Genomic DNA, 12,737 nt, shown 5'->3' on the forward strand with positions numbered 1-12,737 from the left:
TCTCGACCTCTGAGCCAACTGCTAAATTATCAAAAATTTGGGTGCTGGTTGCTAAAGCATGCCTAGCTTGAAATTGGCTACCATTGGATATTTATACCAGGGAAATTGGCAAATGCTAAAAATCCAGCTTTTTTTTTTCTCCCTAGGAGAGCTGGTTTGCCAGTACACCTCTGTGTCCACTTCCCCATCTATAAAGGGAGTTCCACAGAGGTGGAAGGTTAAGTACATACAATGGATGAAGCCCCTAATACACTGCCTGGCTCATAATAAGTACTCACTTATGGCTAGTTGTTATCTCCCCCCCAACCCACCCCACCCCGCACTCCCCGTTCCTATTATAATGGAGCTGTTGTGCACGGGTTATTCATTGCTGTGGATCATTGTGGGTTTGAAGTCTCCAAACAGAACAACTGAATTACAGGTCCAGGCATGGTTTTTAGGGTACTGTTGCCTATTGGCAGGTTGCACCCCAGGAAGATGGGGACAGTTTTAGGATTACCAGTGGAGGATTCCTCTTCGGGACAACCCATTGTAAGACTGATGAAATGTTGTTAGGCCACTGACAGGAAGATCAAGAGTTACCAGTCATAATTTGGCATTGGATGCCTGGCGTCCAAGGGCCAGATTTCTGTATAATCTTTAGGTTTAAAGCCTGCCCACCCCCTCAGAAAGGACAGATTAGGTCCTGCCAGTCGGTCATCATCCGGCAGGGGGAAAGAAGCAGCCAGTGAGAAAGGGGCAGTGTGGGCCCCAGAGGCAGGGTACTGCCCACAAAGCCACGTGACCCACGGGACCCTGTACTGATTTTTTTTTTTTTTTGGTGATTCTGAATTAGTGTTCTTAAAGTGGCCCCATGAAGCAGGATCAGGCTCTGCAGGATTTGGCCCGGGCCACCGTCCTGTCTCCTACGGCCCTTTACTCCACCAGGAGTGTCCAACCTGCGGCCCAGGACGGCCGTGAATGCAGCCCAACACAAAACCGTACATTTACTTAAAACATTATGAGATTTTTGTGTGTGTGTGATTACGTGTCTCAATGTATGTAGTGTGTGGCCCGAGGCAGCTCTTCTTCCAGTGTGGCCCAACCAAAAGGTTGGACACCCCTGGTCCTTTCCAGTTGGGGACAATGTCTTTAAGATGAGGGTTTGGCCCTATCCTTATCCTCTTTCCTGAAGTTTCTCAAAATGTGTTCCCCAACCGTGTAGGGGTAGGTGGGGGAGGAGCTGATAAAACGCAGCTTTCCAGGCCACACCCCAGACTCATTGATTCAATCTAGGTGACCAGGGTTAGAATGCAAGCTAGAGTGACATGATTCTCATGTCACTGAAGTGTGAAGACCCACTGAAGGATTCTCGCCCCCCGCCCCCCACCCCCTACAACCACCTGCACTGATGCTAGTAACCGCGACATTGCTTAGTTGAACAGCAAAGCCAAAGCCACAGCCCTGTGACCAGACTGAGGCCCGCAGAGGAATCCCCACCTGCTTGCCAGGCCTCGGCCCACCCCCAGGCCTGTTCTACATTATCCCATTAAACTTTGGGGGCCAGTTTCAGATTTATTGCTGGGCTTAAGTTTTTGTTTAAAGATGACAGTTGACATAGCCATTTAAAGTCTTTGTTTTAACAATCCAGCTGTGGAGCAGGATGGGCCCCTCAGGAAACTTTCACTGCAGAACATCCCTGGCTCGGGCCTTGGCATCTAGGGGGAGGGACACAGGGGTGCGGAGAGGCCGAGCAGGGCCCAGGGGCGACACTGTATTTGGGTACCGTCCATGCCTAGCCGGCTGAGTCTGCGGTGCCAGCTCTGAGCACCACGGAGGGCGGCCTGCAGACTGGTGGCTGGAGAACCTCATGGTGCTTTACTTTCACTTCTTTTACTTTCACTTTTACTTTCACTGTTACTTTCACTTTTACTTTGTAGTTGAACTGCTGTCTCCTGAACCTCACTGTTGTTTTAAATTTATTTTTATTTTTTAAATTTAATTCTTATTCAAGTACAGTTTTCTGTTTTATATTCCCTGCCCTGCCCCCCGCAGTGCTCCCCACCTCCCTTCCATTTCCGCCCCCCACCTTAATTATTGTCCATGTGTCCTTTATACTTATTCATGTGAGTCCCTCCCCTTTTCCCCTATGATTCTCTCCCCTCTCCTCTCTGGACGCTGTCAGCCTGCTCTGTATTTCAGTGTCATTGGTCATATTTTGCTTGCTTGTTTGTTTTGTTGTTTAGATTCCTGTTAAAGGTGAGATCATATGGTATTTGTCTTTCACTGCCTGGCTTATTTTGCTCAATATAATGTTCTCTAGTTCCATCCATGATGTTGCAAAAGGTAGGAGCTCCTTCTTCCTTTCTGCAGCATAGAATTCCATTGTGTAGATGTACCATAGCTTTTTGATCCAGTTATTTACTGATGGGCATCTAGGTTGCCTCCAACTCTTGGCTATGGTGAATTGTGCTGCTATGAACATCGGGGTGCATAGGTTCTTTTGGATTGGTGTTTCAGGGTTCTTAGGATATACTCCTAGCAGTGGAATTGCTGGGTCAAAAGGCACGTTCATTTTTAGTTTTCTTAGAAAGTTCCATACTGTTTTCCATAATGATTGTACCAGTCTGCAATCCCACCAACAGTGAACTAGGGTCCCCTTTTCCCCACAACCTCTCCAGCATTTGTTGTTTGTTTCTTTGTTTATCATAGCCATTCTCACTGGTGTAAAGTGGTATCTCATTGTGGTTTTAATTTGCATCTTTCTGATAGCTAGCGATATCAAGCATCTTTTCATGTGTCTCTGGATCCTCTGCATGTCCTCCTTGGAGAAATGTCTGCAACCAAGGCTACTTTATCCAGCAAGGCTCTCAATCAAGATAGAAGGCCAAATAAAGAGTTTCTGAACCTCACTGTTAAAGAAACCTAGACAGGTGCCCATTTCCGGGGTGAACTGAGTCACTTCCCCCTGAGGTTGAGTAATCCCCTCAGGCCCCTGACACTGGGGAACTGTTTTTTAATGCTAAATTTACTCTCACCAGTTTCTTCTGCTTCCCTCAGATAGCCACCCGAGGCAGTGGCGCGGGGGGGGGGGGCTGTGGGGGTTGCGGGGTGGCCTCCAGCAGGCGACCACAGCAGGTCCTCGATAAGGCTGTCGGGAGGTGGACACTGCAGTGAAACGGTCCCTTGCAGACTTCCTGGGACAAGTTTCCCTTCCAAGCAAGTTCCCATTTCTTGAGGGCTCTGCCTGTGGGTCAGCTTTTCTCTCTCCTGTGCCGGGTGCTCAGGGACCCCGTAATCTGGCCTGCCCAGTCCCATTCCCCTCTCACCCCAACTCTGCCCCTGGGTGACTGAACACTCTCACCTCTGTGCCTTTGCTCCTGAGGCTGCCCCTGTCCAAAACCAGTCTCTGCTGCAGCAAACCTGCTCTTCCAGGCCCCCTGCCTCCCTCTCTCTCTGCCCCTGAAAAGCAGCCTGTCCATTTCAATTTCCCTGTACAGCTGCAGGGCCCCCCCAGGGCGGGACTGGCCTGGAGCCTCCCCTTGTAGAAGGAACAGAACCCAGAACTCAGGTCTCTGACCCAAGTCCAAGTCCAAAGCTGCAGGAACTCACACAGGATCCACGTAGTCGCTGCATGAAAACGCAGTTAGAGAATGAATATGGAGATGACTTCTGTTTTTCCTTCCTGCCTCTGGCCCCCCTTTCTTCTTGCTTCCTTTTTTCCCCACTCTTATCTCCAGAAAGGACGTTACAAACAAACACCACCATCCTCAACCATCTTTACCATTCCACAGACACAAGGATGTTTTAAGACCCCAGATAGTACGCAAGATGTAATCGCATGTGGAGAACTATTCTGACGTCCTCTCACAGGGCAGGGGGAGGGGAAGGCTCCCTTTCATAGCCCTTGAATTTTGCACCATGTAAGTGAATACAATTATTTATTTAAAAACAAAAAACAGAAAAACCAAACCACCAAAACCCCAGACTGTCTTCCTCTATCCACACAACTCACTTGGTGAATATTTCCTTATTCTTATTCTCGTTTCTTCATAGTTGTCTGTGGCACTGTGTGGACAGATGGCCGGTCGTGTGGGAACGCTTGGCCTCATCTCAATTAATTTTAAGTTCTGTGAGAAAAGGGGGCCCCACTTTTCATTTCTTGCCCCTTTCACAGCCCTTTCCTTTCCAGGCCTTCCGGCCCGACAACCTCAGATTGAATCCTAACTCGTCTACTTCCTTGTCTGCTCCTTTGGAGCAAGTGACTTCACTGCTTTGTGCTTCAGTTTCCTCATCTGTAAAATGGGCCAACAGTGTACTCAACTTCCAGGGGTTGTTGGGAAGTTGGGATGGGATCTAGTAAGTGCTCAGTAAATGCCATCTGTTTTTATAGCTGTCATGCCCCTCTCTGCCTTGCCCCCCAGTCTGTCAGAGAGATGCAGCTCTCACTCTCAACAAATGCACAGTCTATGCAACTGATAGTGGAGGCGAAAAGCCATGTGCCTTGAGGTAAGGGTCAGGGGAGAGCGACACAGACCAGGAGAGTGAGGGAACATTTATGCATAGAACTGAGGTCCCAGAGGAGGCACAGGGGCTCTGGAAAGTAAAAAACATAACAACCAGGTCTTCACTTTCACCCCAGGGCGGGGCTCCTGGGCAGTCTTGTGTTCTCTGGGCCTTTGCTTAGGAAGTGAGGGCTCTAGGGAGGCTACGAATAACAGACAGGCATTCTTATTTCCTTCCCTCTGGTAGAAACTAGAAGCCAGTGGCCATCTGTTGTTTCGTCCACTCAAAAGAGGATGTTGAGGGTTGTTTTTCCTTTGGACCCAAGGGTGCTTGGGAGCCCCAGAGCCCCGGGCCTGTCCCACGCGAAGCGTCTCAGAGAAGGCAGTGGATCTTGGGGCTGCTCGGAACCCGCCCTGTGGACCCAGGGCATGGCACGTAAGGAATGGCCCCCACCCTCGGTGGCGATGTCCTCAGTTTGTCCATCACCTGGGCGTTGGCAGGGCAGAGTGGGATCTGCGGGAGTGTGGGGTACAGACCCAGGTGCGCTGGTGCCCTGTGGAGTCACAGCCTGAGCGGCCTCAGACCCCAAGTGAAATGGCCTCGCTGTTTCTGAGCTGAGCCAGCTCCTCTCTCAGCAAACTGCCTGCTCTGCTCTTTGAAGCTTACTATCATTACTTTAACACTTTTATACTTTTATTATTTTCTGCTAATTGCAGTTCACACAAACTTCCCCTCCCCGGGAATTGCATGCCTGACGGGTAGTTATTCTCAGAAGCTAGATACTGGAGCCGACAAACACTTAAGTGATATTTAGATAGAAGATAGAGTGTTTCTATGACCCAGTTTCTCGGGAGCCTTACAGAGATCACTGGTTCGAACAAACGGAGCCGGGGCTTCTAAGTTGGGGCGACATTTTTCTTTCCATGTAATATGTGTGACGTGGTCTGTACAGGTGGTCTGAGGTTTTAAATGGGTGTCGTGGGGTGTGCACTGTGCCTGAATGTTTTCCGGCGGTACGATGTGTATGGTGCGCCTGGCATACTAACCCACTCAAGAAGTTAGGGGTAACACGTCTGCGTTCTGCTGGGCTTGAATGTTTATTTTCTTTAATAGACTATCCATGTTAGGGGGACTTGGGTCAGACCCTTTCAGGGCGGAAGTGGATTCTGCTGTTGAGGAAGCTGGATGTTGAGATTTTGCTACCATATTATTTGACTCGGGGAGACTGTCAATCAGGAGCACCACCCAGACCTTGTGGCAGATGAATAGCAAGAATGTATGTTGTAAGCAGTTAATTACAGGTCCCTTTTGAGTATGCATGTCCAAGGAATTAATGTGTGGTGAAGGTCTCTGGTAGATATGACATCATAGCCTCTATAAATAATGCATGATGCAATTTGCTGCAAGCAGCCAGCCTCAGCCATCTGCAATGGGATGCTGCACGGTCTTTGAAAGAATGGCTTTTACCGATGCCAGAAACCACACAGAGAGCACGGATGTAAACGGAAAGCGTATGCTCATGCGTTTGCGTGCTAGATGATTCTGGCACAGTCTTAGAGGAGTTTTTGCGCGGAATTGGACTTTCACCCAGTTTTTCCCAGTCTTCTCCCACAGCATGAGTGTCTCTTCAAGGCCGTCATGTTCTGGCCTCTGTGCGTGTGAAGTTCAGCAGACAACAACAGCAAAAAAGACACTAGGGTCTTGGGGTAAAGGGCATGCACTCTACAGCAGGACTGTCAGCACTTGACCATGGTTCCCATTTCCTAGCTGGGCGACCTCGCAGATCCCTGTGCCTCAGCTTTCTTATCTGCGAAGTGGGAATACTATGAACCACATCAGTGGGTCATCAGGAGAACTCAGTGGTGTAGCCTGTGCAAAAAGCTCTGAACAGTGCCCAGAACATTGTAAACAATTTGTGTTTATTATTAGCTAATGGCAGATTAATCTGAAGTAAATTTATTGCAAAATAAGTATTGTGCCTGCAAAAATCTGAAGATCTACAGTGAGTGCTTTAGAGCCCATGAGGTACAGAACCTTTTTTTTTACTACAAAAATGTTTTCCAATTACACTAAACAACACGAAAAGTGAACAGAGCTGGACAAAACAGAAACAAATGTCATCACCAACAGCTCCTTACTAGCTTGAAGTTCTCAAAGCTGCTCTTATAAAAATACATGACTTTTTGCTACCTATGCACTCTTGTGTAATCCACCTAAAGTGAAAACTTTATCAACGAAAAAAGGACAGAAGACCACCCAAGTGCCAGGGGTTGGGAAACTGGGTTTTGCTCTAATCTGAAGTCCAGATGGTAAACCTGCTTTGCTATGGAGGAAGGTTATTTCTTTCTCCTGCACATTTTTGGACTGATTAGAACATTTAAAGTGAACTGAGGTGGCTTAGGGAAGCCCTTCACTTATACATTGGGTTGGCCAAAAAGCGCATAGGATTCTTTCTGTAAAGTGGAAAGCACATTTTAAAAAAGATTTTATTTATCTATCTTTAGAGAGGAAGGGAGGGAGAGAAGGAGAGAAATATCAATGTATGGTTGCCTCTCATGAGTCCCCTGCTGGGAACTGGCCCACAACCCAGGCATGTGCCCGGACTGGGAACCGAACTGCGATCCTGTGGTTCACAGGCCCAAGCTCAATCCGCTGAGCTACACCAGCCAGGGCGGAAAGCACATTTTTATTTTCACCAATAACTTTATTGATTTGGATATTTTGAGCATGTCGGCTATCTCCTGTGTGGTATAACGCTGACTGTTCTGGATCAATGTCTCAATTTGATCACTGTCGACTTCAGCTGGTCTACCCCACTGTGGAGCATCGTCCAGCGAGAAATCTCCAGCACGAACTTCGCAAACCACTTTTGCAAATATATATATATTTGCATTTCAGTTGCATTTTTACCTTTCTTGAAATAATAAAGCATAGTATGCTGAAAATGTTGTGTATTATCTTCCATCTTCAATATTAAAATGGCCACGCAAAAATTCACCAATTTTGATGTTTTTTTCAAATGCATGCTGATATGACAGCTGTCACATACAGTCTAACAAAGACGTTTTGAGTGACATCAAAGACAACTAAGTGCTACTAGAGCCATCTTATAGAAAAAAACCAAATGAACTTTTTGGCCATCCCAGTACATCAGAAAACAGCGGCTGTCTGCTAAGCAGGGGGCAGACCCTGAGAGAGGAAATGCCCCGAGTGCAGGAGCAATCTCTAGGGCAGTGCCCCATGGAGTGGGCCTCTGCTTGGTCTCTTTGGAGTTGGGGATAAGGGCTTGGGGAGGAGAGACACCATTGGGTGAGTGGAGTTCGCAACTGGTGATCTATCCAGATCTATCGATCTATCTCTTATGTTAACACCAATCAAGAAGGATGATGGGGCGGGGAAGCATAAGCAAAAGCCTTACTCAAAATTGGAAGACAATGAGGTTCCACCCACCTGTTCCTTAGCTGGCTCCCCTTAAAATAAGTCGTTTACCCTCTGGACTTTTATTTCCAAGGCTTTATAAAATAAAGCAACTAGGTTACATTAGTGGATTTTGAACTTTAAAACTTTTTGTGCACATGAAAGCTGGCACGGAAACCTAAATAGAGGTTGGGGGAAGGTGGCAGTTGTCAAGTCTGGGGACAGCGATCTTACCTCTTTGGTAACCAGGTCTGGTTAAACACTCTCTGGCTGAATGGGAATCCACCAAGTGTATTTATTTGCATGATAGCGAGTCAGTGAAAACCCCAGTGTGGTTTGGTTTATCATCGAAAAGAATGTCAAGAGCTTTGGAACCCGTGGAGGCCGAGGTTGAAAACTTAGGACCCAAGTTTTGTCACAGGGAGAGCGACGTGCAGCTGCCTAAGACTGTTCTGGGACAGCGAACTTGTGTCTCCACATTTATTTACTTAAGGGAGAATCTGCTGGGGAAGTGGGTCAACTGTCAAACTGTGTCCTTGGGGTAAACTAGTGAAAAGCTTGGCAGAACGGACCCTGCCGCCGAAACGTCTCATAATAACGATCTCCTCATTGGATTTACACTTCACTGGGAAGAAACTCTGCGTTCAGAGGCATGCCATTCTAGCTGGCATTTGCAGAGAGAGCGGAAGACTAATTTAATATCCACAGACCGGAGGTTCACTTTAGAGAAGCATCAGACCCATTTGTGACGTGTTCGAGGGAGTTTGCCTCTCAGTTAGAGGGATGGAGCTGTCCCGAATCATCCCCTTGCTCCATCACCAGTGCCTGTTGCAACAGCCTTCCTCGGGGGTTCTGGCTTCTGCTTCACTTAGCCCCAGTCAGCCTGAGAATGATGAAAATCCAGGCCGTTTTCCCAAATGCTGGGAGAAGGAGCCTCAGCTGCTTGAGAAATGTGTTGACCTCCCAACAGAACACGAGAGGTCACGGAAGCTGAGTTACTATTAAGTCCAACGTGTTCTGGTACAACTCTCCTCCCAGAACAGGTAAAACCCTATGGCCCTTAGTTATTTGCAGCAGTTAACATTTATAGGACTTTTTCACTTAGCCTTTTAAGATGGTTTGCTTGGCTGATATCTTTTATTTTATTATTTGTTTATTTTTCAATGACAGTTGACATTCAATATTATTTTGTATTCGTTTCAAGTGTACAGCATAGTGGTTAGACAATCATATACTTTACAAAACGTACCCCCACCCCCAAATTTAGCTGACTTCTTAATTAAAAGTTTATTTCCTTCTACATTCAAACCTTCCTTTTTTAAAAAATAGAAATGTGTCTCTACTTTGAAAATAAAAAGGCAACGGTGAAAAAAGTATTAGCGATGAAGGTAGTTCACGCGATGGGCCACCATGGTAAGGGAGGGGAGAGAGGAACCCAGGTTTTCTGGACAACCTGAGACACAGGGGGGTCGTCTTTATGTCACTTGCAGAACGTTGCCCACGGTCACACAGTTTGAACTGGCCAAACTGGGTGTGGAAGGTGGGCCCACGCCCAGTGATGTCTCCTGGTTTTCCTTTGACTTTAGGAAGGGGCCGCATTCTGCAAATGAGATGCGTTTGTGTTGTCACTTTCCTCCAGGCTGGCAGTCCCCTGTCCCCTCTCCTTTAGTCAAGAGGCTTTTCAGGTGTCTGCCGTGAGAGAGTGCAGCACGCGGGCAGGAACAGGGGCCATTCAGGCTGCACACGTAGCTGACAGTGTGGCTCCCCGCCATGCTGGGGCCTGGGGCAAGAGAAACAATCGGCAATGATAATAATCCTGTCTTTATTTAAATTTCTGGTCTTTTGCTCATAATGGAATGTTTTGCATTAGTTTCTGTTTTTCAAAATATTGTACGAACATATCATTTCTCTTGAGGCCCGAGTGTTTTGGACGCCCCCTCACGTTTTGTGGCTGCGGTCCGTGCCCCCCTTGCCCCGCCCTTGTGCCGGCCCTGGCACACGCTTTTATGAGTGTGCCCGGCGAGGAACTACATGCTGGAGATACAGGATGGGGTGGACAGGAGCTTTCAGGCGAGTAAGAGTCAGTCGTGCAAATAGTCACGACTTAGTGTGATAGTTATACGGCTGTGCAGTAAGTGCAGTGGGGAAGGGGTCGCTGTTGAGCCAAGGAGCCTGGGAAGAGGGCTTGAGTCAGACTTGCGGGCTGCCTGCACTTGGCCAGTGGACACAGAGGTGCGGAAAGGATGTAAGGGAAGTGTCGGGAAATGACACATCCTTTCATCGCTCCGAGCCTCGGTTTTCCTCATCTGCAAAATGGGGGAGATGGGAGCACCCGCTTCCTAAGGTTGTGTGTTGTCAGGGCGAGCATGAGTTCACTGGGTTCAGCACCTAAGACAGATTCGGGCGCCTCACTTAACACCAGTCAGCCACACCACTGCGTGCAGGTATGTCTCTGGGCCACCCCCACAGTCTAACTTTGCTTTGCAGACATCCACGACAGTGACGGGAGCTCCAGCAGCGGCCACCAGCACCCCAAGAGCACAGCCAAATGGGCGGCCTCTCTGGAGAATCTGCTCGAAGACCCAGAAGGCGTGAAAAGATTTCGGGTTTGCCTTTTTCATTGTTGACGGGATTGATTCGACACGTGAAGTTCAGATGCGTGTGGGGGAAGCACAGGCCAGTTTTTAGCACTGTCCCAACTCGAGAACAAGGATGTCTCACCTGTCAATGCCAAGGTGGAAAGGCTTTCTCCCGTAGCCAGGGCCCGGCACCCAAGGTGGTGTGCACACTGTTTCTGGGTGTCATGTAGCTGGGTTCGGGGTGGCATGGGTGCTGGGGAAGAGACACCATGTTTATTGACAGGATCCACAAAGAATGTCCAGCTCTGTGATACCCAGGAGGGGCCATCTGGGTCTTTTGTGTACTTTGTTCTTTTGTGTGTTGGGATTATTAACAGAGTGAGACAGGCTAGACAACAACGGGCAAAGTGAAGTTGAACTTCAAGAGCAGGCTGATGGATGGGGAAGCGACGGTGCTGCCTGGAAATAACTTTGTTGGCCAGCAGCAGTCCCAGGTGTCGGTTAGAGGCAGCTCGTGTGAGTTTGAAGAATGCCTCGTGTCTGCCTGAGTTCCACCGGAGTCTGTCCTTAAATCCGGGGTCAGGCCAGGACAAGCCCTCGGGCTGCGGGTCCTTCAGCGCCCAGGGAGGGGGTGGCAGGCGGGCTATTGCCATTCCTGGACACCAGGCCTCTGTGAGCTCTGTCTAGATCTCCTGGAGGACACTTCTCTGTGCCACTAACCCCCAACATCCGCCAGAAGAGAAAAATATACACCTCCAACTTAAAATAGTTCTCATCGGGATGGTTTTGGACATGCTGACTATGTTTTTTGTTTTGTTTTGTTTAAAAAAAATGGGCCTGGTTTTAGAGGAATGCACTTTGTTTAAACACTTGTCTGGAAGGAACTAATATTTCTTCCACTTCAATTTACTTTTTGGTAATTTATTGTCAGCTCAGAACTGTGAGGGGACCCTTGCTTCATTTTTACTCTTCCTTGCAATGTCAAAGCCATTAAGTTCAGATGCACGTGGCCTTCTGGCTTTAACATGAAATGTGAGCTTGGTTTTTCAGGGCAGAGTTTTCCTGCTCGTTTTTTTGGATTTTGCCAAACTCAAATCCTTGAAGGGGAATGCCTTATGTATTCGTTTGTTTTTTTAAAAGTAGAATGCTGTTTTACATTTATCTTCTCTGTACTTATAGGAATTTTTAAAAAAGGAATTCAGTGAAGAAAATGTTTTATTTTGGCTAGCGTGTGAAGATTTTAAGAAAATGCAAGATAAGAAACAGGTATTTCTTCCACTTTATACTTATGTTATTCGTAATTTATTTTTCTCTCCTTATAAACTTACAGCTGCCATTCTAATCTGTTTTGAAATTACCTCGAGAAATCTGATCCATTTGGACTTGGGGGAAGATTTAAGCTTCAGGTTAGGTACCCTGTGTTGCTCAAATAGGCATCATTTTACACAGAGAGTGCTAATCCAAGTTTAAATGGAGCTATGCCAAGGGACAAACACTTAAAGCAAAAAGAACAATGTATGTCATTTAGAGTTCGTCATCGCGAATGATTTATTTCCGCGTGAATAGGTTATGAGCGTGGGCCCCCGGAGTGGGGCATGTTGGCATTTTGTTCGGAGATAGTGAAATGATAATCAGATGTGGCGGTAAAAGCAGGGGCCTCAGATGGATCGTCAATTATTCAGTGTATCTTTACGAAACATCCTGGGGTTGGCAGGCATCCCACGTAAAACGTTTCTGACTATCCTCCTGGGTAGATGTGTGCTCTTTGCGGTGAGGTAGCCTTTACTTCCAGGGTCAGCCCGCATTTTCTGCCGCTGGAGGTTGGGTAGAAGATGGGATGGAAGAGATTATGGGGAAGGAGGCCTGGGGACTGGGAGGGTTTACCAGGCTGGTGCCTGTGCATTTCTAAGACGCTACCAGCAAAATGCCAACAAGGGCCTGGTGAGTAAGGTACATGGGCGAGGCTGTTGGGAGTGGTGGGGACTGGGGTTGTCAGGGGGCAGCTGCCCTGCCTGCAGCGGCTGCAGCTGGTTGTTGAGCTGACTTTGGCAGTGAACACTTTGGGGTCTGTGGCGATCTGGGCTTTCTCTCCTTTGAGTTCTGCCCACCTTGGTCTTCGCCTGCCCACCCCTGGGCCCAGAACCCTGAGGGGACTTTCCTCCTGACACATCTAATCCAGAGAAGCTGGACGTTTGGATTCTTGTGAAAACCCATCCGATTTTATAAGGACAAAAAAAATTTAAACAATTTTTAAAG

The 12,737-nt window shown here is 47.8% G+C and overlaps 1 protein-coding gene across 2 annotated transcripts in view; it reads left to right on the top strand.

Moving 5' to 3' along the window:
• Window positions 1-12,737, top strand: part of RGS10 (regulator of G protein signaling 10) — a 33,404-nt gene that overhangs the window by 1,588 nt on the left and 19,079 nt on the right. Inside the window, exons 1-3 of one of the 2 annotated variants that reach the window (XM_037059652.1) lie at window positions 4,804-4,920; window positions 10,390-10,508; window positions 11,661-11,747. In XM_037059652.1, coding sequence (XP_036915547.1) covers window positions 4,914-4,920; window positions 10,390-10,508; window positions 11,661-11,747 — 213 coding nt within the window. In that variant the 5' untranslated portion in view covers window positions 4,804-4,913. Of the gene's footprint in view, window positions 1-4,803; window positions 4,921-10,389; window positions 10,509-11,660; window positions 11,748-12,737 lie in introns of those variants that run through there. The other variant, XM_037059651.1, reaches the window with a different exon arrangement.

This window comes from Sturnira hondurensis, unplaced genomic scaffold, assembly GCF_014824575.4.
Source record: "Sturnira hondurensis isolate 20B ecotype Veracruz unplaced genomic scaffold, ASM1482457v3 Scaffold0011253, whole genome shotgun sequence".
In the NCBI taxonomy this organism is placed as follows: Eukaryota; Metazoa; Chordata; class Mammalia; order Chiroptera; family Phyllostomidae; genus Sturnira; species Sturnira hondurensis.